Raw genomic sequence first — 27627 nt, forward strand, 5'->3', positions numbered from 1 at the left:
GGATCTCTAGCAGTGAGTATTCTAAGAATGAGGGTAGATAGAAGTGATCTCCAAATGAGTCTCATTATTGTCTCCTGCCAATTCACTGTATGAAGGGTCAAAGTTCAAGAATTCTACGATTGAATGGATTGCTAAGTGTCAGACCCAGTGAGACCCAGCACCCCCCCTTGCCCCTATATTTGTGTGGGAAGGGTGAGGAAAATGAAAGCCATTTGCACCTGATTCTGACACCCTGTGTCTCCCTTCTCCACTTGCCAGCTCCGATGGGGAGGGACAGTACCTTCCACCTGGCATTGCCTCTGAGCAGCTTTGTGAACTCCTTTGGGCCATTATGTTGGTTGGTACTTTGGCTTCTTTGGCTCCCAGCACCAGCTGATGCCCTGAGCTGAGTCCCAGTTGGGCAGGCTCTATTGCTCAGTGCTGTAGCTGTCTCCAGGGCATTGTTCTTGAGACTTCCAACAGGGCAGATTTGTGCAGTTGGCCCATCTGGACAAGATCTATAACAAGTAGAGCTCTGTGCAATAGGCTCATCTCCATAGTCCACCCCCCACTACCCCCGCCTTCGGGCTGCAGTAGCCTGACACCCCAGCCTGACCATGGAGAGTATCAAAGAGATACTCTCTGCTCCTTTCAAAGGGGTATTGCTTGTGGCCTCTCATTGATTGGCACTACCTGGGCAGAAATGGGAAAACAGGGATTCTCTGCCCCCTCCTTTCTTAAGCCAGTCCTTTAGTTCGGAATCGCCTTGGCCACCATAATTAATATTTTCAATAAGATTAATTTCTGGTCCAGCTATCCTGGTCAGCCCAGAATGCTCGCCACAAAGCCAAGAGACAAGAGGAGTATCTCCACAAAGAGCAAAGGTCAGACAAGCTCCATAGGGAAAAGGGGGAAAGAAAGCTGAGCTCTTGGTTTGTCTGTAGGATCTACTTTGGTCATTGGATTTATTGACTTTCAGAAAATTTTGAACACCTGTTTTTAAGGAAAGGAGAAAAGGAGGAAGCGAAAGGGAGGGAGGAAGATATGGGGCAGGGGGGAGAGAGAGAGAGAGACTGAATTTACATAGTTAATTATTCTAGATTCGGAGAAAAAGACAAGATGTTTAAGAGATTGTTTGATCACTTCTGTCTTCCAGCTGTTTAGCCCTGCACTTTAATCTTCCTTTTTACAGTTCTTCCCAGTTGGATCATTTCAAAGGACTCAGAGTACCAGGCCCATGCTTCCCCGTGTCCCAGTGTCAGGCCTGAGATGAGCGCTTCTACACTCTTTCTGTTCTGATATTTTTGGGTAGCTTCAACTGACTGCTCCACTTCCTCACTGTGGACAGAGAAGGGAAATGAGAAGGATTAAGAAAAATGTCCAAATTATGGTTTTCTAGCTTCGACAACTCCATCCTGAGCTTGGCCAAGTCAATGTTTGTTCAGGATAGGGATCCTCTATATACCTAGTTCCTTCCCAGGAGCCTGGTAGGCTGCTTTATCCTGGGCATGGTTGCATGGCATTATTATTTGCTCACTGAAAGGAGGTGAAGGAGCAAGTTGGAAATGAGAGGTCCTGGGAAATAAAGAGACTTTAGAGAAAAGAAGAAACAAAAGTGCAGGCAACAGAAGACTCTCTTAGGATAGTTTCTTATTCTAAGCCTCCTAGGCCCTACCGCCTTAAGCTCACTTTTCTTGAAAGCTTTATAGCACCATCAAGTAACTTTCTAAAAGTCTAAGCATCTTTCTCTTTTTACACTCCACAGCAGTCAAACACACCCTGCCATGATGCTAGCTAGTTAGGGAATACAACAAATATTTCTGAGATCAGGAAATTTGGGTAGATTGGGAAAGGTGGTCTTTCTGAGAGTCCAAGATTCCTGACCCCATTTTAACAGTGTTGAGGTTCCAAGAAAACTTGAAGACCTCTCTGTTGGGTTGTATAGCAACACCCTACCCCAGTGTAGCCGATGACTGTTCCAAGCTTAGTAGTGGGGAATCTGTCCCCTTGCCTTCCTCCCAGGGTCAAGGAAACCTGACTAAGTCACACAGGGCAGCATTTGGGGATGGGAAAGATTCCTGTTTGACCCGTGGTAGGAGGGACAGAGGGCATAGTAAAGGTCAGACTCTGGGTAGGAGGTGGCAGGGCAAAGATTGGTACAGGTTAAGATGACAAATGCCAGAATCTAGTAGCAGTGTTCTGAATATCCTCTACCAGAGAACTTAAAAACAGAGAAGCTCCAGTCAGGGTTATCCTGGCTACAAGAACATAGCCAAACCTTACTTTCATGAGAAATGGGATAGTATGGAGAAAATCTGGATGAAGATAGGTGAGCCATCTTTCTAAGTACAGCCACCACTGGCACCATGCATTGTAGCTCCACATAGCTTTGGGATTGGCTGTTGAAGTTCTGAGTAGGAGATCAGGAAGGAGCTGTCCAAGCCCTTGATGGAATCTACTGGAGAGGGAAAGCCCACAAGGGGAAAGCAGGAAGCCAACAACTGGACTCTTAAGCTCCTATTCACAGTGCCTGGTGGATATCTTCTGACCGTAGCACTTTATAGACAACCCAGTAGAAGATGTTGAAGATGAGGAAAGTGAAAGGGAAGACAGCACGGGAAATGGTGTCAATCCTCTTGGCCTGGTCCACGTAGAGTTTTCGCATGGTTTCTCCTTCCCTTAGAAGTGGGGCTGGAGGTTGGGGGCTATAAATGCCAGAACCTTCCATTGGACCTCCATCCCTTGCCTGCAGGCAGTGGCCCAGGCCATAGCCACGGAAATAAAAGCGACTTTCACGGATGATATCTTCTTCCTGGAATTACATGGAAGAAAAGGCAGAATTTGAGGTCACAGTTCTAATGTAGAAGAATAGAGACCACACCACACAAGTATCTCGGGTGATGCTATGCAGACAGGGTAGGTGGATACACAGGCTCATTGCATGCTTTTTTATGGTCACAAAACTACTCACGAGATAGATGTACGCTAAGCAGCTACACGTGGTACGTATGGTATAAGTTTATGATTCCATTTGCAGATAAGCCTTGAGCTGCCTTTTTAAAATGCGTAACATCATTTAGAGCCATCTAAAACCCAGGAAAGTGCCAACTCACTGTGAGAGGCACATCTCAATGTCAAGTTATCTCTGACTGGTAATAAACAGAATAAAGAGAACAATGAAACCTTTAGAAAGCACAGCTGAGATAGTTAGACTTGGAAACTTGACTTTAATGACTTCCAAAAGCTGAAGAATTATGTCTCCTTGTACATAGTATCTTTAAAAAAATGTTTATCTCTGAAAATTCCAAAAGTTTTAAATAACCTAGTGGGTTATCCGAATCAGGGTAAAGCTGATTATGCTCTTGCAGATGTGTGTACTTCTAGGGTAACATTTATTACCCAATACACATTCCATTCATGTGCAGTACATGAATTCTGATGAACACATTAACATTGAAGAGGTAAATTCTATCTAAGCATTATGTAATGTAGCAGATTACACAAAGTTCATTTGTCCAATAAAAATGACAACTGACAACCTTAAGTAGCTACAACACAGCTGGGAGTCAGGAGGTAAGGCCAGAAAGATAGGTGGATAGAGACCTAGAGAGAGATGGAGAGGGAGAAAGAGAGGAAAAAGAAGAGAGAGAGAGAACCAAAGCTCCCGAGTGATCAATAGAACTTTAGGTTAGATGCACGATACTGGATGCTTGGGGCTGGTGCACTGGGACGACCCAGAGGGATGGTACGGGGAGGGAGTAGGGAGGAGGGTTCAGGATGGGGAACACGTGTATACCTGTGGCGGGTTCATGTTGATATATGGCAAAACCAATACAATATTGTAAAGTTAAAAATAAAAAAAAAATTAAAAAAAAAAGTCTTTCAGGGCCTAACTCAGAGCCTATTTATTGTTGGTTTCTACAATGGCAACCCACTCCAGTATTCTTGCCTGGAGAATCCCAGGGACGGGGGAGCCTGGTGGGCTGCCGTCTAGGGGGTCACACAGAGTCGGACACGACTGAAGTGACTTAGCAGTAGCACACAACCTCAACCCCATTTTATCTCCTTCTAAAGGACACACTGCCATCACAAGTGGTGGTTCACAACCTGGAAATTAGACCTAGGACAGGTAAGTATATACTACAACCTAGGAATACTTCATTCAAAGATGGTTATAATTTTCTAAAGTATCAATGTTTATAGCAGTAAAAGCTTCAGCTATGTAAGAAATAACCTCTTCTGGGATGGTACCAACTATCTTCTCAGTTTGCCCAGAATTGTGGTCTTCCTGATACTTAGGACTTTAAGTACTAAACAGAATAAGGCACATGTATATATTGAATGGACATGACAGATATACATAAAACGTAGATAAAGTAGATTTTACACATGCTATGCAGTTAGAAGGACATCATAGGGTCTTTATCCTGGGACCTCTATAATTATAGTAACCCATTTAAAAGTGGCTTCATCAATGAGATGTTAGTGTGGTTGGTCCCATTAATCCTTGATTATGATAACACTAGAAGGCCTAGCCTGTCACTGGGCATCAGAGGTAGACAAGCTCAGGTCAGAGATTTGTCAACAGATCCTATCTCTTTCTCTGCCTGCTGCAGGCTCATACATGGGAAAGGACATCAGTCTGGCTCACCGCTGTGTCCCCAGTGCCTAGCACAGTGCTGGCATCTGATAGGCACCCAGTAGATATTAGTTGAATGAATGAATGGACTGATGAGCCACATGCGGAATACAGGACAGGGAATGGCTTTGTTCTCATGAAGCCAGCATCCTCTCAGGATCTCAAACTGAAGAGTCTACTCAAAAGAGAATCTTAGCTACAGAGTGCCTGGCAGAAAAAACAATTGCTTCTTGCCCTACCTCTGCACAATGGCCTGAGGCCCCTTAAAAAGAATGGCATAGTTGGCATAGGGAAAGGTCTCTCTAAGTCTGCCCACCAGACAGCCTTGCTACCCAATCCTTGATTTTGCCAGCCTCTGTGAAGAGAGTTGTACATGTGTGCATGCATGCTAAGTCAGTTCTGTTATTCCTGACTCTTTGCAACCCTATGGACTGTAGCCCACCAGGCTCCTCTGTCCCTGGGATTCTCTAGGCAAGAATACTGGAGTGGGTAGCCGTTCCCTTCTCCAGGGGATCTTTTCCACCCAGGGCTTGAACCTGTGTCTCCTGTGACTGATGCATAGCAGATGGATTCTTTACCCCTGAGCCATCAGGGAAGCCCTGTACATGTGTAGGCCAGAGGCAATTCACCCTTGTGGTGGTGCTTTGACCCTGAGTTGTCGTGATGGGGAGACCTCAGCTCTTTTGTTTAAGTTCTTTATACAACCTATCACCATAGGCCTTGGCTCACTTCACCTGTATTCTGTAGTTCATTTTCACACTGTTTCTTCATGACAGGTTGTGCTGGATCCATTTTATGGATGAAGAACCAAAGGTAAACAAAATTTCTCCCAAGTAAGTGAAAAATGTCCCTTGGACTGCAAGGAGATCAAACCAGTCAATCCTAAAGGAAATCAGTCCTGAATGTTCACTGGAAGGACTGATGCTGAAGCTGAAACTCCAATACTTTGGCCACCTGATGCAATGAACTGACTCCTTGGAAAAGACCCTGATGCTGGGAAAGACTGAAGGCAGGAGGAGAAGGGGACAACAGAGGATGAGATGGTTGGATGGCATCACCAACTCGATGGACATGAGTTTGAGTAAGCTCCAGGAGTTGGTGATGGACAGGGAAGCCTGGTGTGCTGCAGTCCATGGGATCGCAGAGAGTCAGACATGACTGAGTGACTGAACTGAAGTGAAAAATGAGGGAGTAAATAAAATGAAGTTTTCTTTTGCTTTCCAGTTCAGAGTCCCTCAGACTCCCTGTTCCCCATTGCTCATCCTAATCCCTGTAGATCTCGAGCTAGAGGATAAAAGCATGGAATGTATTTGTTTGCAAAAAGCTCTGAAAGAGAAAGTTAAATCCAACTTTTGCTATTTCTGTTTCTATAGATCTAATTATTTTCCCTTTTCTCCAATCACAGTAAACCTAAAGAGAATTTTTTGGAACTATTTTTCAAGCTGGAAAAAGCTGTTTCCCACAGGAGAGGTAAAAAATGGCCAATAGTATAAGTCACCGTGGGCTCTTTAAAAAAACTTTTTTTTTAACATATTGTACTTGTAGTTGGGGTAGCAAAGATGAGTGGACTAAAATTCAAGGGTGAGGGTCCTGAATTTGGGTATTGCTTATTTAGGCCACATTCAGAGGTGTGTGCGTGTTTGTGCGTGTGTTGGGGAGGGACAGTGGAGGGTTAAACTCCACTTTGTGGCTTTCATGCTTCCCAGGTGGCGCTAGTGGTAAAGAATCTGCCTCCCAGGGCAGGAGACACGAGAGACACTGTTGGATCCCTGGGTCAGAAAGATCCTCCTGGAGAAGGAAATGGCAACCCACTCCAGTATTCTTGCCTGGGAAATCCCACGGACAGAAGAGCCTGGCAGGTTACAGTCCATAGGGTCGCAAAGAGTCGACATGACGGAGCACACTAAACATACTTGTGGCTTCCATGGCTGTTGAAATGGAGCATTTTTGTGGCAGATATCTATAGGGGAGGAGGGCTGGGGAACTAGAGAGGAAAGATATTCCAAAATCAAGCGGGGATGGGAATGCACAGTGTGGGAGATGAGTTGTGAAGATGGGAAGGATGGATCGATATTGAGTGATGTATATTGAAGTGAGGAGAGGAGATTGGAGAATGGGGAAGGGTCCTGGGAGATGGAAAGAGGCAAGCAGGGTTCTGGGACCAAGTTCCTGAGAGGATTGGGCAGTATTTTAAATTTCTTCCATTTCTCAAGTTATTCTGTTGATAATGGTAAAGCTTTTTCCTCTGTCCATCTTGAAAGAGAGCCCTTGCCAATAAGTCTGCAAAGATTGGCGGACTGGATTCTGTGGCTGCTGTGTCCAGAACCTAGTGCCAGGGCCTGTTGAGGTTATAAAAAATGAGAAACAGACCCTTCTGTGTGAGGCTTCTAGACTAGCTAAGAAGACAAAGCAGAAATGTCTAGGAAAAAAAATAAGCTATCTTAGACTGTGACATGGAAGGAGACCACTACAAAGTGCAAATGGATGGTTGAGATTTGGGATTTGAGAAGAACAAGATGAAGTCTGGAGCTTGATGAACAGCTGGCTGACTTCTGGAATACTCCTAACTTGCTCTTGGCTAAGGGATCCTTGAAAATCCTATGGAGTCTCTCTCTCCCTTAAGAGGGCTCCTCTCAGACTGAAAATCGCTTCTCTAGCTGGAATAGCAGGGTCCAGAGAGAGGTTCTAGAAATGAATCAACCCTGTATCAACTTTTTCAGCCCACTCACTGACCTCCAGGATTTGGCTACATTTCTTCTGGGATAGCAATGACTGTAGGAAACTCAAAAAGGGACAGAACTAATGATACAGGTAATGGTTTTCAGGTTTTATCTACATTAATCAAAAGCCTGGGCCACTTTGAGGCAGGATCCAGGTGCCTAAGCAGGGCCCAGGCTACTGTTATAACTATGTAATAATTGAGCACTGATTATGACAGGCTTCATTATGAGGTCAGGATCACCCTGTATATGACCAGGAGGGGATAGGCTGTGGGCAGTTGGAGGTTGGAGAGGTGCAGGGAAGGAGGTGGGACAAGTGTCACCCTGGAGTAGTTCTACAGCGACTACAGCAGTCTTCTGTTACCAGGACACCAGTAGAGGCAATTTAGCTGGGAAAAGAAGTCTGGAACGGGTTGGCAGACTGTTCTTTTCTAAGGTAAGCATGGAGAAGGCACCAAGATTAAAACCCCTATAAAGATAAGATTTGGGTACCTGTGGGCAGGTTTGACACAACTAAGGAGGTGGGATCAGTTAACTTACAAAAGGGTGTATCTACTTTTCTTGCCCTTCTGCCAAATCCATGTTTTTCCCCTGAGCCTCTGCCTAGGATGCTGCTGCTGGATAGGAAAGGCTTTTAGGACTCTTGATCGGTCCTAGTCAAGGAGGTGCAGTTGTGGATCACTCCACTAGAGGGCGTGCTTCCCAGGCCGCAACTCAAGGACTGAAGCGAGGGGAAAAAATTGGTGAATACCGACGAACCACTAGATGAGACAAGAACACTGCCCTCAGCAGAAAGGGACCTTAGCAAGGAACATGAAATCCCGGAGGTAGCTTTTGAGATATTTTTAGTGCAGACACATGGTAAGGGTACTCCAGGAGCAACTGAAATGGGAGGTGGGGCTGTTAGGAAGAGAGAAGAACCTTCGAGTTAGAGTGGCCCCAACAAGCTAGAGCCAGTTTGCTTAGATAGATCATTGTTTTCTTTCCCCACCCAGAGATCATATGTGCTTTAGTGCCTCCAGATTAGGCAGTAAACAGGGAGTTGGAGCTCAGGATAGGCCAGAACTCGGTGTGTCTGATGATTAAGTGAACCTTATGTAGCTCAGCAAAGGCGTTTAGTTTTGCTCATAACTGGGCACTTCCTTCTGTGACAGTGGCCCAGCACTTCTGTTGTCATGACAGTGTACCTAGCACCTATTGTCTGGGCAATGGGGTGGGGGGGAGGATGCGCTGCCTCTGTTGTCATGAGGACAAGATCCCTACCTACTCTGCTTCCCCAGGTGATCACAAACAAGAATGAGAGAAAATAACAACTCATGCCTAACGAATCTGATGCACCCAATGGAGACCAAGGCGAAGAAATGAAAGAGCCAGAAGATGCAAGTGGTAGTGTTTCAATTCCAGCTTAGTTATGGTGGGGACCCTTTATAATGCTCCCCTAGAAAGGCACAATGCCTGACTTGAATTCTTAACCACCAATCAGTATACGACAACCTGGGATACCTTCCTCCTGGGTGGGAGGAGAGTCAGGAGCAACCACTACTAATTCTCAAAGCAATCTCGTGGTAAGTCAGTCGATAAGGTTCTAATATTGGCTAATATATTGGCAGTGCTGACTATGCAGGGGAATCTGTCCATGCCCTTAATTTACTCTGCTAGACTGCCCTACAGGAATGAATGTCCCATTGGACAGATAAAGAAATGGAATCAAAAAGGTTAAAGTACTTAGCTTATTTGTGACCAGCCTGGGACTAGAATCCAGGGTTCCTGACTGCCTGTCTAGTCCTTGCAGTCTAGATTGAGTCTTGGTTTTGGGGAGGAGTAGCAGGAAGGAAGGAGTCCAAAGGAGAAAGGAAGTGGGCTCCTCCCTAGTTATGCTCACCATGCGGTGGCGCCTCTGCCTTCTTCGAAGTCGAATGAATTCCTTATGCTGACGAGAGACAAAATTGACAGCAGCGTACTCCAGCAGGGCAGCAAACACAAAGAGCAGGCACACGGCCATCCAGATGTCGATTGCCTTCACATAGGACACCTGCAACATCCATCAATGGAAGAGTCAACCTTCCTGAGTTCTTTCACGGCCTCTTTAGTGGATTACCAGCCTGCATCAACTGCCTGCTATTCTGCAGCTTTATCCTGAATTTCTTCTCGTGTTTAAAGAAGCTTTCCTTGATATGTCCCATTATCTGAAGGACTATGTCAAAAAGATCAGACCACCCATCATGCTTCACCCCTCTGCCCTCTTCACCCTCCACTTTCAGCTACTTTTCCTGCCTATACTTCTTTTCCTTCCTTTCTTTCTCCTTTTTGAACTTATGCTTCTGCTTCTTATTGTCCTTTTCATTCTTATCCTCTTCTGATTCTTTTCTTTGAATAAAAAGCAATGAACATGAATGCTGGATTTCTTTGCCTTCTGTTCTGTCCTAGGATAACACAGCTGTGGTGGTAATTGGGCAGGGTGTGTTATTCATAAGTGAGACATATGAGGACATTCGAGGCCTAGAAGGGAAAAGTCTTAGCCAAGAAAACCAGTGAGAAGATGGCACTAGGGCTTAAGGATTCTGGGCATCAATTCAGTGATGCTGTGAATTACCTAGGTTGAAGTCTCAATACCAGACTATGAGTTCCTTCCTTTCCTTCCTCCATGTCTATTCTTCCTTTGATCCTATGATTTTTCCCTGCCATTCTTTGCAAGAGACCCTGGTGAGGATTTGAAATGAGTGGAGAGCAGGGGCCTCATCTCTCACAATGAAAAGCAGAACAGGGTAGGGATCCCAATGGGGTGCACCATCCACCCCCTGCTATGGATGTTTCTGTCATTTCAAGAATGCTGGCTTCTGCCTATCCAGTCCCTAGTGGTCTCCTTTACTACCTGCCTTGGTAGCTTTCAGGTACCATCAGCCCTCTGTATCCATGGGTTCTGCATTTGAGGATACAGAGGGCCAAATGTAAGGGACTTGAGCATCTGCTGATTTGGGTATCTGCAAGGAATCCCAGAAGCAATCCCCCAAGGGCACTTGAGAGATAACTGTACTTTTCTCTCCCATTTCCTTTGTGAAGATTAAATGCTCACTTCTCTTGAAACAGGGTTGTGGCTGGGTGGGACCAGAGGGGAGGGCAGAACTCAGGTTTATGAAGTCCTTCCACTTCCTCAATCAGATCACCTCCTTACAAAGTTTTGAGTGGCTAAGCTCACCTTATGTGGTTCCCCAGCAGGAGTAGGATTCATGACAGGCAACTTCTTTCACCAGCCTCTGCTATGTTGGACATTGAGGATGTTGCACACTCCAGGTAAGGAGCAGGTCTCACAAAATCTTCCACCTCAGTAGCTCTTAATCAGGGCTGACTCCCACACCCATCTCCCCGCCCCACCCCCGACCAGGGGCATTTTGAAATGTCTGGAGACATTTTTGGTCACACAATTTTAGGGTGGTGCCAGCAACTGGCTTCTAGAGGCCAGGGATGCTGCTAATATCCTACAGTGCACAGGACACCACCCTTCCACCAACTCACACAGCAAAGAAAAATGATCTCAACCAAAATGATGATAGTGCTAAGTTGGAGAAACTCTGCTCTATTTCTTTAAGGGCAATTCTATTGAGATGATAGTGGTGGGTTGCTAGGCAACCCTGATTAAGCATCCCTTGGTGTTTCTACTTTGCCACCTACAAAGAGGGCCTCCTATTTCATTTACCATCTCCCAGTCCCACTGTGCCCCCAGGGATGTTAAGTAAGTGCTATGAAAATCCACAATGAGGTAATGACAGGGGAGGTCCATGAAGGACTTTGGATCATCAAAAGAAAAGGACACCTTAAGAAGCAGGAAGAAAGTCTTGTTAACAATAAGTGTCAACAATGCACCTTAAATATCTCTGGAAATCATCCACTCACTATCCTGGCTCATCTGAAGAATTGCAACAGCTTCCTAAACAATCTCCCTGCATCTCTGCTGGCCACTTACAATCTATTCTTCAAACAACAGCCAGAATTTTGTTTTCAAAATGTAAGTTTGATCATATCACTCCTCTGCTTACAACCCTTCAGTGGTTCTCCACTATCCTTCTGATATAGGCAGTGCTCCCCTCGGCATGACACCTAGCTCCTGCCTACTTTTTCAGCTTTACCTTGTCCCTTGCAATCTATGACCCTGCCATGCTGATCAATTTCAGTTGTCTCCCAAGGGGATCATCTCTTTCTGTGTGTCTCTCCTTCACCTTGATGATTTTTACTTAAATGTCCACTTTAGATACCATATCCTCTGAGAAGTCTTCCCTAATCATGCGGGTATGGGTTGATTGCCCCTACTGGATGTGCTCAGGTTACCTGCACCTGAGCATCCATCAAATATACCTGGCTCTTTCCTTCACTAGATTGTAAGCTCTTCAGTGGCAAGGACTATTTCTATCATGTTCGCTGTTCTATCTCCAGTGCCTAGCTAAGAGCTTGGCACATAGTAAGTATCTTTTGAATTAATGAATAGGTGGATGGTGTATTTGTCTCTGCTAGTTCTGTTTGCCCTCTTAGCCTTCTTTGTTACTACCTGCCCCAAGAGCTGTGAGCCATTTAGATGACAGGACTTTGAAAGAATTGGGTTCCTCTTCCCTGTTTCAACTTTAGGTCTAATCTGTCAGTCTCTAGTAGAAACTTCCATTAAGCCCTTCCATTATACACTGAACCAACTGGAAGTTGTACAGATCAAGAGCCTGGCAAAGAGACAATGATGGGTGCCTTTTGGAGCCCTAGCCCTCATAAAGGCAAAGATGGAATGGCTTCCAGTAGCATGGGAAATGGCCATCCCAGTTGAGTTCCCTTACAAAGTGACCCTTGGCTGCTCTTATCCTGGACACTAGAATAGTATTGGGGGTGAGATTGCTGTTGCTTTCAAAAGCCCCTGATCTAGCCCCACATTTTCCCTTGGGGCTCCCATGAAATCTAATGTTGCACAAACTCAAGAGTGAGCAGAAGCTCTCTGACTTAGTCCCTTGCTCTGTGGGGCTGGCCAATGAAACTTTTTAGTTTAGGGTCTATGCCTGCGTACTTTGCCATTGGCCAATGAGGACAAGAAAAGGTCATCAACATAGAGAACAGACTTATGGTTGCCAAAAGGGAGGTGGTGGGGTAGGGAAGGACTGGGAGTTTGGGATTAGTGGATACAAACGGGTATATATAGCATGGATAAACAACAAGATCCTACTGTATAGCACAGGGAACCATATTTAGTATCCTGTGATAAACCATAATGGAAAAGAATATAAAGAAGAATGTCTATATATGTATAATCTAGTCACTTTGCTGTATAGCAGAGGTTGGCACAACATTGTAAATCAACTATACTTCAATTTTATATATATATATATATATATATATATATATAAAAAAGGTCATCAAAATCTGATGAGAAGGTACCAAATACCACCCGCCCCCCCCAAACCAAACAAAACCAAACAATCCTCCAATAAAGTACATTCTTTCTATATGAGAAAACAGAATGATTCCTGGGAGCAGATGGATGGTGTTTGCTCACAGGAGGGGACTGGAGAAAGGAGTTCTCTCAGCAAGAATAAGGCATAAACTGAAGCAACTCCCTGAGTTAGAGGAGAATCTCCTTATATGGCAGCGGCAATAAACTAGGGCAGGGTTCTTAGGTCTGAACTACTTTTCTTCCTCTGGTCTTCATGCAAGGCCACTACCACAGCCTCACCTGGCCCTGTAGGCTTCAACTAAGCCCAGTCTGCCTCTCACAGCCTCTTCAATATCCTTGACATTTAGAAAACACACTTACAGGCCTACCTCAGAGATGTTGTGGGTTTAATTCCAGATCACTACAATAAAGCAAATAGCACAAATCTTTTGGTTTCCCAGTGCATGTAAAAGTTACGTTTACAATACACTGTAGTCTAGTAAGTGTGCAATAGCATTATGTCTAAAAAGACTATATGTATACTTTAATTTAAAAATACTTTATTGCTAAAAAGATGGTAACCATCATTTAACAACTCAGGGTTGCCACAAACCTTCAATTTGTGGGGGGAAGAAAAGCAGATCTGCAAAGCACAATAAAATGAAGTGCCATAAAATGAGATATGCTTGTATAGGAAATTCTCTCTGACAATTTTCCCTGTGACATGATCCTAATCTCAGCTTTGTCACTGTCTGTCCCTAGAAAAACTTAGGATCATCTCAAAGGTTTCCTGGTGATTCAAAAATAATTGAGAGCACTACCAGCTGCTTTAGGCCTAGGTCCACTACCCAGTCCTTTCCACCTAGACTCCTGATAATTATAACAATAGCTAACATTTATTGAGTGATTATTATGTGCCAAACACCATTCTCTCTGTTAATACATTATCGTATATATTTCTTGCAATAACCCTATGGAAGAGGTAATATTCCCACGTTACAGGTGAGGAGACTGAGAAGGAATTTACCTGAGATCACCATTAGCAAATGATGAGGCTGGGACTTCAATAAAAATCTACCTGTCTTAAAAAAAAACTACCTGTCTCTAATCTCCTATTCTTAACAACTATTGCCCCACCACCCCAGTATATAGGAAATTTGTAAATTTAGTCTGAGTGTCCAGATCACCGCCTGTTTAAGTCCCCAGTAAAAGTCTTCTTAGGAATAAACACTGGGAGATATAAGATCACAGGGCCTGGTTTCCAACAAAACAGAGCAAGAGGGAATATATTCACTATAACAGCCATAAAAACTGTGTTGTTTTGCTTTCCATTATTTCTCCATGGCATAGTACAGTGCCTGGTACACAGTATGTGCTCAATAAATATTTACTGAATGAATGAATTTGCTTGCTCCCTGATCATCTCAGAGCCTTGCTGACTTTAAGGACATTGAGGTGATGACCTCTAAATTCTGTTCATGAAGACATGAGGCAGGGAAAACCTGGGTCCAGTCCCATCAGCACAAATCTCTCTGTGTAATCAAAATATCACCTGGCCCTAGAAAATCTGAGTCCACTGACTTTAATTGCTATTTGCTGCCTCAAAGTTTTCTCACCCCCAAAGAAGGGACATTGTCTCTAGAGCTCTTCATGATAGTATCTGATTTCTGACATAGTGAGAAACAGACGTCAATTTAAAATCCTTGTATTTCTTTGATTGTTCCTTGTGAAGCATGACCTTGAGAAAGTCATTCTATCTCTCTGGGCTGTAATACCCTCATCTGTGCCATGAGGCAATGGGGCTTTCTACTTGCTGAGGGTCTTTTGATCTTGGACATGCTAGTATTTCCTGATGAAAGTCAAAGTCAGCACTGTCTACTCATTCCCTAGCCAGACAGCATCTGCAACCCCAGTCTTCACACTGTTTGCAATGTTATTAGCAGTGTGTTCCAGGGGAAGAGAATGCAGGACACCTGCTCTTGCTTGACGGCTCTTCTCTACTTTAAATCCAAGGAAAATAGTCAGTGGGAGGGAATGTGGGAATGAATGGGAAATGGGGAGCTCTGTGGCAAGCAAGGTCCCTGGCATGTCTCTTCACCTTAGGCAAAGAGGCCCGGGAGCCAGAGCTCTGAGTTGTCATGGTGAGCACAGTGGTGATGCCTAGGCCCACTCGGGCAGGGGCAGCATCCATGTTGATCCAGAAGGAGACCCAGGACAGGATGACGATGAGTAGGCTGGGGATATACATCTGAATCAGATAGTAGCCCATCTGTCGTTCCAGGTGAAACTTTACCTCGATGCAGGTGAATTTCCCTGCAAGGAAAGAGGTGAGGTGTCAGGCCGCAGGTCCCCAGCCAGCAGCTGAAATTGAGAGGCAGGAGTAGGGCAGCCCTATCTCTGTGGGCCAGCCTCTGGGCACCTAATCTGGGTCAATAATTGAGCCTTTCAAAATGGTCCCAGGTCCCAGATGTATGTTTTGATGAAGCTCTCAGAGTAGCCAACAGGGACCTGACCTCTTGCTCCAAGCACTTTAGTTGCCAGCAGAAGGCCTTCCCCATGACAGTACTGAAAGAGGATTAAGAGTGGGAGGACTCCAAAGCCAGGCTGTATGTGTTTGACTCCTGAAGCTTCTGCTCACTAACTGTGTGACCTCAGGTGAAACACCGAAGATTTTAAAGTTTCAGTTTCTTCGTCTATAAACTAGAATAACAACAATATCCATTCCATCACTGGGCAATTGTAGGAATTAAAGTTAGGTGATGCATTTGAGGTGTTGAACACATAGGCAGATGGTACTATTCTCATGATTAACAAAGCGATGAGCCTAGACTCCACTCCAGTCTCAGCATCCTTGCTGGTGTGTCCTGGGACCCCTGAAGCTCTCCAGCAATGATTCACTGAGATAAACACTGCCTGTGTCTTAAGCAAGTAAGAAGAGCTGGATAGCAAATATCTGGAAACAGTGTCCAACAGAGACCAGCTCTGGACGGTGGGCAGCGAGTTCCCAGACAGCACTGGGCAGCAGCGTTCTATTCCACCAACAAAAAGTGTGTTGGCCCTGGGCACATGTACCAAAGCTCTCCTCCTCTGACAGTCACCTTCACTTTACCTTGCTTCCCACGCCCCAAGGCTAAGAAAACACTAGCTCAGAGCTTCCCCTGGTAGTAGATGCTTAGGATAACCAAGGCAAAAAGCAGAGGATACATATGTTGTTCTTTTATTGTGGTCTGGTCTTGCTGTTAGCAGACCTGATTCCTCAAGCTTAGTGATTTCATCAATGACTGACTAAGACTTTGTCATGTGTGTGATGCTGTGATCTCCCACTGTTGCCTGAGTCCACCTCACTTCATCCCACCCCAGGCTTCTAGCCATGAAGTGTTTTTGGTATCTGTATTTTCTTTCTTTTTTTTTTTTTCTTTTTGATGATAGTGCTTTTGTTTTCCATGACAAAATGGATTATGACTTGTTTAGCATAGAAAAAATGTGAGAGGTAAAGAGGGAATAATAATATTCATAAACTGACATTTATCAAGCCCCTACTAAGTGCCTTGACTTTATATAGTTTATCTCATTTAAACCCCATAGCAACTCTTTGGGGCAGGTAAAATTATTATTTCCCATTTTACAGGTAGGGAACGGAAGCTCCTTTGAGATTATGTTTCTTGAGGGTTCCCAACTAGAAAATAGTGTGGCCAGTATTCAAACTCAGCTCTATCTGATTCCAAAGTTCTTGCTCTTATCACACTGCTTTAGAAACACTTGGTGCTATTTTCTTACAGGATTTTTTTTTTTTTCAATTACAGGATTTTTAAACAAATGCTTTTGGTTTGTTTCTTTCACCACAATAGAATCATTCTGTGTATACAACTTTAGATCTTAACCTTTTCCACTTGTATTTTCCAATGTTGATACGAGTGCCTTGAAAGCATCCTTTTAGACCTCTGGATAATACCCCAGCAAGCAGATGTGCTATGTAATTTATTTAACTTCTGCCCTATCGGTAGATATTAAGAGCAGTTCTGAGTTTTTGCCAGTATAAACAGTGACCAAGGAGCCCTCTTGGGGTCTAAAGTCAATATGATTTTTTGGAATATTTCCTTAAAATAAATTCCAAGGAGTGGAATTCCTGGATCAACAGGTAGGGAAAAAATTTAGGTTCCAGACTAAAGTTTCTTAGTGTGCCCCCTGGACCACCTGCATCAGAATCTTCAGGATTCGTGTTCAAATGCAGATTTCTGGGCATCACTCCAAGCACATGTAATCAGAATCTCTGAGACGTAGAACCCAGGAATCAATATTTTAACAGGCTCTCCAGGGAAATATGATGCACACCAAAATTTGAAAACCATAAGTCTATATACAAATTGCCAGGTTTTTTTTTTTTTTCCTGAAAAAGTTTACACCAATTTCCACTCCCACCAGCATTTTCTAAGTTCAATGGCTCATTCCTCTCCCCAACTATCTGCACCCCTGCATACACAAACACATATTCATAGGCTTGCACCCAAAGCATATCAGCACACCATTGGAGGGACCCAGGATCTCCCTTCTTCAGCTTGTGGCCCCTATCTCAGCATCATAGCTCTTCACAACAGCCAAATGGTAGGTGGAAATGAGGAACCTACAGCGATTAGGGAAGCTGCAAAAGGAAGGTGCTCAAGCTGGAAAAGCAGCTGCTCTTCATTTCCTGACCCAGTTTTCACACCTGGGAAACCATGTCAGTTCATGAGACTTGGGGACTGGAGACAGTGGCAGGGGGTGTGGACAGTAAGCCAGCTGGTGCCCTGAATTCTGTTCTCTCCTGGTTCAATGTAGTCATTGAATTCTCCCAGATGTAGAAATTCCTCACTTTCCACATGAAGTTGGCCTCAGGACAGGTGGAACACTCCTGCCACTCACTGACACAGGCCCATTTGTTCTGCAGCATGTGATAGGGACAAGAATATGGGCTTTGGTGGTGGAACATGGGCTTTGAATTTGAAATCAGTCATTTACTAACTGTGGGACTTGGATAACTGATTCAATTTCTTAGAATCTCAGTTTTTTCTTTCTGAGAAATGGGGCTGATCACCGCTGCCATAATGAGATAAGACATATGAGAAACTTAGCACGCCATCGGGCACAGATTGGACCTTCAATAGAGGCCAGCTGCCTTGTTCCTTTCCCTCCCATTTGGAGGCCCTTTGTGCAGCCCACAGCCAGTAAGATTCTAGTTTTTTTTTACCTGTGTTGTAGTGCTTGGTACAATAGCCTAGATCCTTCTCATCCCGCAAGATAAACTGAGGCAGAGTCAACCCCTCGGCCACTTGGACAGCAGGAGCATCTTCCAGCCACTCAAACATGAGGTCATTCATGGTGTAGCCAACTGAAAGTGAAAGAGATGGCAGAGGGCTGCAGAGTGTGGGTGTTGGTTGGGGGTAGGGAGAGGATTAGAACTGGCAGGAAAGAACAGATGAGGACTAAGACCTGGGTTTTAGGAGTTTCATGCTCATCTGGGAAAGAAAAACCATTCTGAAGAGGGTACTTGATCAACTGCTTCATGTGCCCAGCCTAACTGGGTAAATCAGGAAGACTTCAGATTCCTCTCCTACCTAGTTCTCAAGCATTAGAAAGTCCCAAAGATAAATTATTCTGACAGACCTAGAAAGCACATCAAGAGGCCTGGAAAGATGTCAAGGAACCCAGCTGGGAACCTCCTGCCCCATCTCAAACCCAGGGGAGTAAAGCATGTGTACTGACCACATACCTTGAGCTGAGCCAGCCTTGGAGCTGGGGCTTCTGCCACCTCACTCCAGGGAGGAGAGAGCTATTTATACCCTGCCAGCCATGCATGGGCCAATGTGCACACCACAGACTCCTAGCCAGGGCCCTGAACTGGGGCAAACTGAGAGCTAACATCAAAAGCGCCAAGTTGCTCACAGAGAGCTAGAATTTTGTGAAGGCTCTTGCCACATAGATGACTATATTCACATGTTGGGTAGAAATGTGAGCAGAAACACAAAGGCTCACAGATGTCCAGTGTAGGGCCTTGGCCCAGAGTAGCTTTGTTACTGTAGGCAAGTCACTTCCCCTTCTCTAAAATGTTCCACTTACATTTCAGAGGAGGTAATGAGGACTTGGACGTGAAGGTGGTTTATGAACTCTAAAAAGCGGACCACGTAGGACAAATTCTATCCATCACTATTACTATATGTTAGAAACAGACAGACAAGAATTTTCTGAGGATCAAATGCATAACTCCTGATCTCGCAGTCTCACTTGCCCAGGAGATGGCGAAGAAATGGACATGGGCGATGTCCAGCCTTGTCATCCTTTAGCTTCCCTGCACTTGGGACAGCCGCTGCAGGCTGTCACCCTATGCCCTTGGTAGCTCTTGGCTGACCTTGGTGCCCTGGGCACTGTCCTATGCCTAGAACTGTCCTCTCTCACTTCTCTACAAAAGTAATCTGTACACACTGCTATATGTAAAATAGATAAATAACAAGGGCCTACTGGATAGCACAGGGAGATATATTCAGTATCTTTTTATAACCTATCATGGAAAAGAATCTGGAAAATAATACATATATAATGGAATCACTTTGCTGTACACCTGAAACTAACAAAACATTGTAAATCAACTATGTGCTGTGCTGTGCTCAGTTGCCCAGTTGTGTCTGACTCTCTGCAACCCCATGGACTGCAGCCCACCAGGCTCCTCTGTCCATTCTCCAGGCAAGTATACTGGAGTGGGTTGCCATGTCTTCCACCAGGGGATCTTCCCAACCCTCAGGTCAAACTCAGGTCTCCTGCATTGCAGGTGGATTCTTTATTGTCTGAGCCACCAGGGAAGCCCAACAACACTGGCATCAGTAGCTTATCCCTTCTCCAGGGGATCTTCCCAACCCAGGAACTGAATCGGGGTCTCCTGCATTGCAGGCAGACTTTTTATGAGCTGAGCTAGCAGGGAAGTCCAAATCAACTATACTTCAATAAAAAAAAAAAAAGTTGCCTATGTTCACAAAGAATCAGGGTTCAAAGACTGCCCCATCCCTGACAACTCTAGATGTGTATAGGCATCTTGAATATGTTAACTCAAAGGAAGTAAAGGTAGAATTACTGCAGGCACTGTGAGAGGGAATGTATCTCTGGACACAGGAGGTACTCCTCAAATGGCATCCAGCCCAAGCACACTGGTATATAAGGTTGGGACCTTCCCATCCCCCGGCCCTATAGGGCAGCCAGACCTGCAAATAGCCAGGGAATGGAAAAACACATTAGACTGGGTGTTCAGGAGCTCTGGCTTCTAGTCTTCCCCAGGCCAAGATCTGACTGTGTGTGTTTGGGGAAGTCCATCCCCACTCTGGGCTGCCCTTCTCCTGTCTGGAATATCATGGCATGGGGTTGACTAGTTGGTATCTCAGGCATCGCTCTGTGACTTTCTAGGGACACTTACAGCTCTCCAGCTGCATTGTGCAGGTCTGGATGTCCATGGGGAAGTTCTTGAGGTCCATCGGGCAGGACAAAATGAGAGTCAGCCTGGCAGGGACAGGAAGAAAGAAGTCAGGCTGGCTGAGTGTGGCTCAGTGCAGCACAGGGACCTCCCCCCACCCCGCAGCCTCTGCCCCTTGCCCCGAGTTCTCCTGGCCATCTACCAGCTGCACCTGATGCTGTAGAGCACGTTTCCATTCTTGAAGATGCGCAGCAACTTGTTGTCTGTGGTCACCTCGTGGAAATTGGCCCCTTTCTCATTGGCAAAGAACAGGTCTGGCTTCCAGATTGAGTCCAGCATGGAGGGATCGAGGTCCAGCGAGTCATCAGGATATTCTCGGTAGGCCAGGCGTGGATCGTTCCACTGCTGTCGCAAGAAGACATTCACCCGGTAGTCCTGGGAGGGGGCAAAGATGGGCCCATCGGAGGCAGTGTTATTGCAGGGACTAGCAAGCTTACCACAGGAGGGCCATGAGGAGGAAAATGCTGGGAACACATCTCAGGGGAAGTGCGCATTTTCCACTGGAGAAGGAGACAGGCTCGGGCTGATACGGCAAAGATGGGAAGGGAAAAGACATTTATTAAGCTCTTACTATGTGCCTGAGTCTTTGCTAAGCACTTTCTTCATATGCATCATTTTATTTAAATCTCACCTCAACCCTGAGGGGAGAGTGCTGTTATGATTCCCATTTTACAGATGAGGAAACTGAGACAAAGAGAGGTTTAAGTAAATCTGCCTAAAGTCATACAACTATTAGATGGTAGAGTCTGAGATTGAATGCAGGTTTTTCTGATTAAAAGCCTGTGCTAGTCATCACGCTATCTTCCAAACTCGACCATCTGCTGCTTAGGCTAGTCTGCCTTTAGCCACAAAAACCCTGGGCTGGGGAAAGATAAACTCCTAGTGACCACCTTTGGACATCCCATGGCTTTAGCCATGACACTGAAACAGGGAGAGGATGGCAGAGGAAAGACTGGCTTGCTATCTGGTGGGCTTCTCCCATTCACACTAGAGAGGAAGTGGGGGGCATGGAGATGCTTTACCATGGTAGTCTCGGTGACGGAGCCAAAACTGTTGATGAAGATGTTGCAGGTCACATTCACAGGTGGGCCTAAGGGTAGCAAAGCACAGCCATATTGGTAGAGCATTCCAGGGATCTGGGAGAAGATTCCAAGACTGCCTCTCTGAACTGGAGGCCAGGGCACTGCTGGGAGAAGGCAATGTCTGGCACACAGACCCAGGGTGATGGGGTGGGGATGCTCCTTCTGAGCTGTGAGTGCTAGACCTGTTCCCCAGCCTCCTGGCTCTAAGGTAGGCAATGGGGGTGGCTCAGTGTCCCCAAAGGGAGTGGGGAGGGGGAGGTTTTGTAGGATGAATACTTCTTACCTTTAAAATTAGGCCGAATCCTGGCATCATACCCAGATGTTCGCCCCATAAGCTTGTCCAGGAAATCAGAGGGGGACATGGGCTGGGACGCCTTGGTCCCAGGTTTGACTTCCTCTTTTGCCAAGGCCACTCTGGAGAGGAGAGAGTTAATCACTGAAATCAGTTGTGTATGCATGTGTGCTAAGTTGCTTCCATCCTGTCCAGCTCTTTGTGACCCCATGGACTGTAGCCTGGGGCTTCCCCGGTGGCTCAGCGGTAAAAGAATTCACTTGCAATGCAGAAGATGTGGGTTTGATCCCTGGGTCAGAAGATCCCCTGGAGGAGGGCAGGACAACCCACTCCAGTATTCTTGCCTGGAGAATCCCATGGACAGAGGAGCCTGGCAGACTACAGTCTGTGTGTGCTCAGTCATGTCCGACTCTTTGCAACCCCATGGACCATAGCCCACCAGTCTCCTCTGTCCATGGGATTCTCCAGGCAAGAATACTGGAGTGGGTTGTCCTGCCCTCCTCCAGGGGATCTTCCTGACCCAGGGATTGAACCCAAGTTTCTTATGTCTCCTTCATTGGCAGGCAGGTTATTTACCACCAGTACCACCTAAGAAGCTGGAGATCAGTTATATTCTACTTTATTACAGATCCTTCACTTCCCTGTTCCCACCGCACTTTGGCTGGTCTCCATATCAGTGAGGAGATTAGGAGATGGGTTTCTGCTTGTCCACTTGCAAATGAGAAGAACAGAAACAGCCATAAGCCAACACAGCAGCTCACTAGTCAGTCCTAGACAATTGCTTTCACATATATTAGATCTTTTTGCTCTCACAATGCTCATGTGATGGGGGCAAAAACTGTTATTTCCATTCTACAAGTGAGAAAACTCCTTCCAAAGAAGGAGTGATCTGTGGGACTGTAAATCAGTGCAGCCACTGTGAAAAACAGTATGGAGTTTCCTCAAAATATTAAAAGTAGAACTACCATATGATCCAGCAATTCTACCTCTGGGTATTTATCCCCAAGGAAACAAGATTACTATGTTAAAGAGATATTTGCACCTCTCCCATGTTCATAGCAGCATTCTTTGTAATAGCTAAGACATGGAAAGCACCCAAGTGTATATCAACAGATGAATGGATAAAGAAAATGTGATAAATACATACATACACACAGTGGATGGAGAAGGCAATGGCATCCCACTCCGGTACTCTTGCCTGGAAAATCCCATGGATGGAGGAGCCTGGTAGGCTGCAGACCATGGGGTCGTGAAGAGTCAGACACAACTGAGCGACTTCACTTTCACTTTTCCCTTTCATGCATTGGAGAAGGAAATGGCAACCCATTCCAGTGTTCTTGCCTGGAGAATCCCAGGGACGGGGGAGCCTGGTGGGCTGCCGTCTATGGGGTCACACAGAGTCGGACATGACTGAAGTGACTTAGCAACAGCAGCACACACAATGGAATATTACTTAGTCATAAAAAAGAAGGAAAATTCTGCCATTTGCAGCAACATGGACAGACTTGGAAGGCATTATGCTAAGTCAAATAAGTCAGACGAAGACAAATGCTGTATGATCTCACATATAAACATGGAATTTAATACATAAATAATAGATAGATGGATGGATAGATAGATCAGTCAATCAACTACCAAAAGAAGAATGACTTGCCCAAAGTCTCACAGCTGAGGCCTCATCCAGTGTTCTCTTTCTGATGGTGTCTTTTTTTTTTAATATAAATTTATTTATTTTAATTGGAGGTTAATTACTTTACAATATTGTATTGGTTTTTGCCATACATCAACATGAATCCGCCACGGGTATACATGTGTTCCCCATCCTGAATCCCCCTCCCACCTCCCTTCCCATATCATCCCTCTGGGTCATCCCATCTTTTGGACTCTGATGGTGTCTTGAACACACTCAAACATGAGTGACAGAATTAATGTAGCTGTGGCCACACTTTGTACATCTGGCCTAGCCAAGGATGGGAAGGGCTCAAGGGCAACTGACACCCCTAAGAGCTGGTTTCTGTTGTTTGGCCTTCATGCTGATCTCTCAAGGGCTAGGACCCAGCTTCTGGAGAGGGCAGTTTGGCTTCTGCTCCAGCCAGAAGCTACATTCTGAGCTGGACCTCGGTCCAGGCAGCTGCAGGCAGATGAACTTGCCTTCGCAATACTATAGGCAGAAAAAAGCAGGGCTCTAGGAGCAAGGGAAAGACTCCCAGTAAAGAAGCCATGCTGCGAAAGTCAACTCCCATCTTATCTCCCTAAGAGCTTCATTTCAAGGAAGGGGCCAGTGTGCTTTGGCCTAAACTAGAGGCCAGCCCTCTTCTCCCCTGACAGGTTCTCCCATATGCCTGCTTGTCTGCTTACCAGCCAATAGCTAGACCAGGGACCAGGAGTTCAGCAAGGGCTTGAGGGCAAGGGTGGAGCTGAAGCTAGACTCTTGGCTGGGCCCTGTGCCTCCTGCTCCATCCTGCTGTCATCCCTAAAGCCAGCTCCCCTGTGCTGGGAGTTGAGGTGACTACTGTCCTGGGTCTGAGTCTCCTTTGAGACAGTGGGCTCCTCCTTCCCAGTAAATCTATGCACCTGCCAGTGACTGATATAGTAATAAAAATAGCTGAGGCACCATGCTAAACGCTTTATCTAGTAGAGTTCTCACATGAGTCCTCTCAATAAGTACCATTATTATCCTCCTTTTATAGGTGAGGAGTGCAAGATGGAGCAATTTGTTCATGATCATACAGTTTCTAAATGGTAAAGCCAAGATTCCCACCCAGAGCTCTTGACTTCAAAACTAAGCCTATCCACAGAGGTAAAGAACAGACTTTTGGACTCAGTGGGAGAAGGAGAGGGTGGAATGATTTGAGGAATAGTATTGAGACATATACATTACCATATGTAAAATAGATAACCAGTGGGAGTTTGATATATGACGTGGAACCCAAAGCTGGTGTTCTGTGACAACCTGAAGGTGTGGGGTGGGGAGGGAGGTGAGAGGGTGTTTAGGAGGGAGGGGACACATGTATACCTATGGTTGATTCATGTTGATGTATGGCAAAAACTATCACAATATTGTAAAGTAATTATCCTCCAATTAAAATAAATTAATTAATTAAAAAAAAAAAAACCTAAGTCTATCTACTGTAGTACTAAGATACAAGCAGCCCCAGGCAGGCTGCCAAGGAACCAGAGTTGGGGAAGGTCAGTGGCAGCCTCACTCTGACCCCTAGAGTCCTGCCTTCTCGAATCCTAAGAGCAAGAGGAAGCTCTTACCCTGGGAACAGAGGCCACCTTGGCCCTGAGCAGGGGTTGCCAGAGCAGGTGGCTTAAGCATGCTCTGAAAATCCAAGGAGGCGCTGGTGCAAGCAGAAGTCGTCCGTGGCTTCACCATGGGACGTCCACACTGGCCAGGTGCTGCTGCTGGCCGCCTGCCGTCTGCCCCCCGCCCCCAGGGAGGCCACGTGGACCTGAGTGTGGAGCAGCCAGAGCCTTGCCACCGTCCTCAGCTCCAGTCTCATGTTATCTCTCCCACTGGCCCCAGTCCCAGGACTGGCTGTGAACTCAGCTGTCTTGGGCCTCAACCCCCGTGGCAGCCCATCTTTTCCAGGGCTACCTCATTTGTGGACCTGAGAGCAGAGTCACGGTGTGTAGACTCTCCTTTCTCCCATTCATTCCTGGAAAGTTCCAAACACTGGCAGGACTCAGGAGGCTCCAGAGCTGGAAACCTTTCTCATGGAAGGCCCTGGGGTGGGGTAGGGGGGAGAACTCCAATTCTGTTATTGGGTGCCCAAATGACCTTGGCCAGGTCACCTGCCCTCTCTAGGCTTCAGTTTCCATAAGTTCAATGAAGGACTTGGGCTCAAGACTTTCTAAGGGCTAACCTTGCTCTAATCACCAAGAGGGCTTTGCTGCCACCAAAGCCTGGGCCTTAGTATAATTTCCCCTCCATCAGGGCCAGCAAATGCCAGCTGGGTGCCCCCTTCTGCCTGCATCCTCATATCAGCTCCAGCTGAGCTACCATTGCCATTCTACTTTGGGCTCCTTTTCACTCTGAAGAAGTTTATTCCCTCCCTGCCAATCCCACTGAATCCCTGCCTGCCTGCCCACTCGTGTCTGCCAGCACATGAGAAAGAGGCTCCTCAGAGGCAAGCAGTCCTGGGGTGCTCCCTGAATGAAGAGGAGGATGATATTGCGGTGGCACTCACCCACCTCCACCTTGGGAGGCACTCTTCTGACCAGTTCAGCCCAGGGCACAGCCATCTTTCCTCCAGCATCCCCTGTCCACCTAGCTTCCCCTGTCCACCTAGACTGCCCCTGCCCCCTGCACCAGCTAATGAGAAAAGTGGGAATCGGTGGGGGGGGGCATTTATAGGGAGCCCAAAGCTTGTCTTGCCCCAAAGTCCAGGAAATGATGGCCACATAGCACCACTCCAGGGAGCAGCCAGGTGTTCCCTGGGCAGGGTAGGGAGAGTGCAGAGGGGCCAGCTTTGATCAGCCCGGCTTCATCCTAATGTGGTTTGGGGAAAATCCTGGCTCGTTGTAACCTTTTGGGTGAGCAGCTGGCAGAGGTTGGTGTCATTTTTAAGGATTTGAGGAGCATGTGGTCAAGTTGGGAGGGAGATAGGGTTGGAGGGCAGGACAGATGGCTTCTGTTCAGGGGCTCACTCCTAGCCCCTACCCTGACCCAGGAAGCTCTCACCCGCAGAAGCCTCCCCATCACCTCTGGGGCTTTGACATCCTTCACAAAAGGCTCCTGGGATCTCAGTGGAGGTGAGTGAGTCCGCCTCTGGAGCCATACTATCCATGGGCTTTTGGCAAACTTCAAGGAAACTCTGCCGGAGCCCCAGTTGCCCCCCTCCCCAGCCGGTGTTTGCATGCATCTCCTTCTCACCCCCACTCAGCTCACCTGAGGAGGACCTGCCCTGGCAGGGTCCAGAGGAGAAGGAAAGAGAGGGTAGCTGGAACAAGAGTTGTCATCCTGTGGGGACCCTGGAGTCCTTTTCTCAGCCTGGCTGCCAAGGTGAGAGGGGATACCCGGGGCAGGAACGCCGAAAGTACAGATCCTTCTTCCTGCTCAGGCCGCTCTCGCAGGGAACCTGAGGGGGGCCGGGCTAGGAGTGGCGTGCTCTCTCCCCACTTCTCTCTTCTTTGCCCCGTCCCTCTCAGTCAGGGGGCCAGAACTATTCCCCTGGAAGTGATCCTGACACAGATAACCCCACCGGCTCCTGCTCGAGCTCGCCTGGGGCTCCGGAGGGCCTCAGCCTGCCTGCCTGCCGGGGTGCTGAAGGAGATTCTTTTTGGGAAGCAATCACTCTCTAAACCCCGGAGAGTCTTGGAGGAGATGGGGGAGGGAGACTGTATGAAGATGTTTCCCTCCCTCCCACCTCCCCCTGAGATGCACCCTCTAGAAAGCAGCAATTTAAAGGCACAGTCGCCGGCAGCTGGAGTCGGGTTCAGAGCGAGTCCGTGTGTGTTGTGTGCCGGGGAGGAGCTTGGGCTGCCGCTGCAGCCTGGAGAGGGGCCGGAGGTGCTCTGTCCAGCTTCTAACTCTCGGGCTGGAGGAGTGCCGGCAAGCTGCCTTGCTTCCCCCACCTCCCCAGCAGTTTCCCTTTTAGCCTGGAGCCAAGCGGGGGCCAAACTCTAGTCTTAATGATTTTTTGTAAGGGGGAGAAACGACCTGAGAGGGTTTAGGCAGAGCCACTGGGTATTCTCCAGGTGACAGTTTAAGGGCTGCCAGGAGGCAAGAAGGAGGAGGGGAAGGGAAGGGGCAGCTTTTCCTCAACTCTCTGGATGGAGACAGGGGGATGAATGATGCACAGGAACTTAGGAGGCTTCTTCCTATGTCTGCCTGCCTATCAGTCAGTCTGTCTGTCTGCCTACTTGCTCCATCTCCTTCATCCTTATAGTTGCACATCCTCTTTCCTGCCTACTTCCCTCCCTCAGGTCATCTCTGCTGAGCTTGTGGGCTCTCTGTAGCTCTCTGGAACCCCTCTTTCCCCAGACTGGCTAGGCTGTGAGGAGGAATAGGGCAGAA

The 27627-nt window shown here is 46.6% G+C and overlaps 1 protein-coding gene and 1 long non-coding RNA gene across 4 annotated transcripts; one reads left to right on the top strand and one right to left on the bottom strand.

Moving 5' to 3' along the window:
- Positions 1-605: 605 nt before the first annotated feature.
- Positions 606-9732, top strand: LOC101901997 (uncharacterized). Of its 2 annotated transcripts, XR_003033491.2 has the most exons (3): positions 606-863; positions 5395-7429; positions 8619-9732. It is a non-coding gene; the product is annotated as an uncharacterized lncRNA (long non-coding RNA). The 2 variants fall into 2 exon arrangements; XR_001495576.2 differs by lacking the exons at positions 606-863; positions 5395-7429 and adding an exon at positions 7447-7774.
- GLRA4 (glycine receptor alpha 4) lies at positions 855-26934 on the bottom strand. 2 transcript variants are annotated; one of them, XM_005227847.4, is made up of 9 exons: positions 26500-26934; positions 21597-21727; positions 21254-21321; positions 20383-20606; positions 20175-20257; positions 17964-18104; positions 14838-15052; positions 9221-9370; positions 855-2791 (listed from the first exon to the last, which is right to left on the bottom strand). In XM_005227847.4, exons 1-9 carry the CDS (start codon positions 26568-26570, stop codon positions 2501-2503), a joined length of 1374 nt encoding a protein of 457 aa, XP_005227904.1. In that variant the 5' UTR covers positions 26571-26934; the 3' UTR covers positions 855-2500. The 2 variants fall into 2 exon arrangements, with proteins under 2 accessions (XP_005227904.1, NP_001092519.1); NM_001099049.1 differs by lacking the exons at positions 855-2791; positions 9221-9370 and having other exon boundaries at positions 14052-15052.
- Between the last annotated feature and the right edge of the window lie 693 nt (positions 26935-27627).

Source organism: Bos taurus, chromosome X (genome assembly GCF_002263795.3).
Source record: "Bos taurus isolate L1 Dominette 01449 registration number 42190680 breed Hereford chromosome X, ARS-UCD2.0, whole genome shotgun sequence".
Taxonomy (NCBI): Eukaryota; Metazoa; Chordata; class Mammalia; order Artiodactyla; family Bovidae; genus Bos; species Bos taurus.

What these genes read in the sequence shown, in the direction of transcription:
- GLRA4 (XM_005227847.4), bottom strand. Translation starts at nt 26,570, where the DNA reads ATGACAACTCTTGTTCCAGCTACCCTCTCTTTCCTTCTCCTCTGGACC. An exon ending in CACAATGCAGCTGGAGAGCT is followed by an intron (nt 18,105 to 20,174) that starts GTAAGTGTCCCT and finishes TTTCACTTTCAG; the next exon opens with TTGGCTACACCATGAATGAC. An exon ending in CCCGGGCCTCTTTGCCTAAG is followed by an intron (nt 9,371 to 14,837) that starts GTGAAGAGACAT and finishes TGGATGTTGCAG; the next exon opens with GTGTCCTATGTGAAGGCAAT.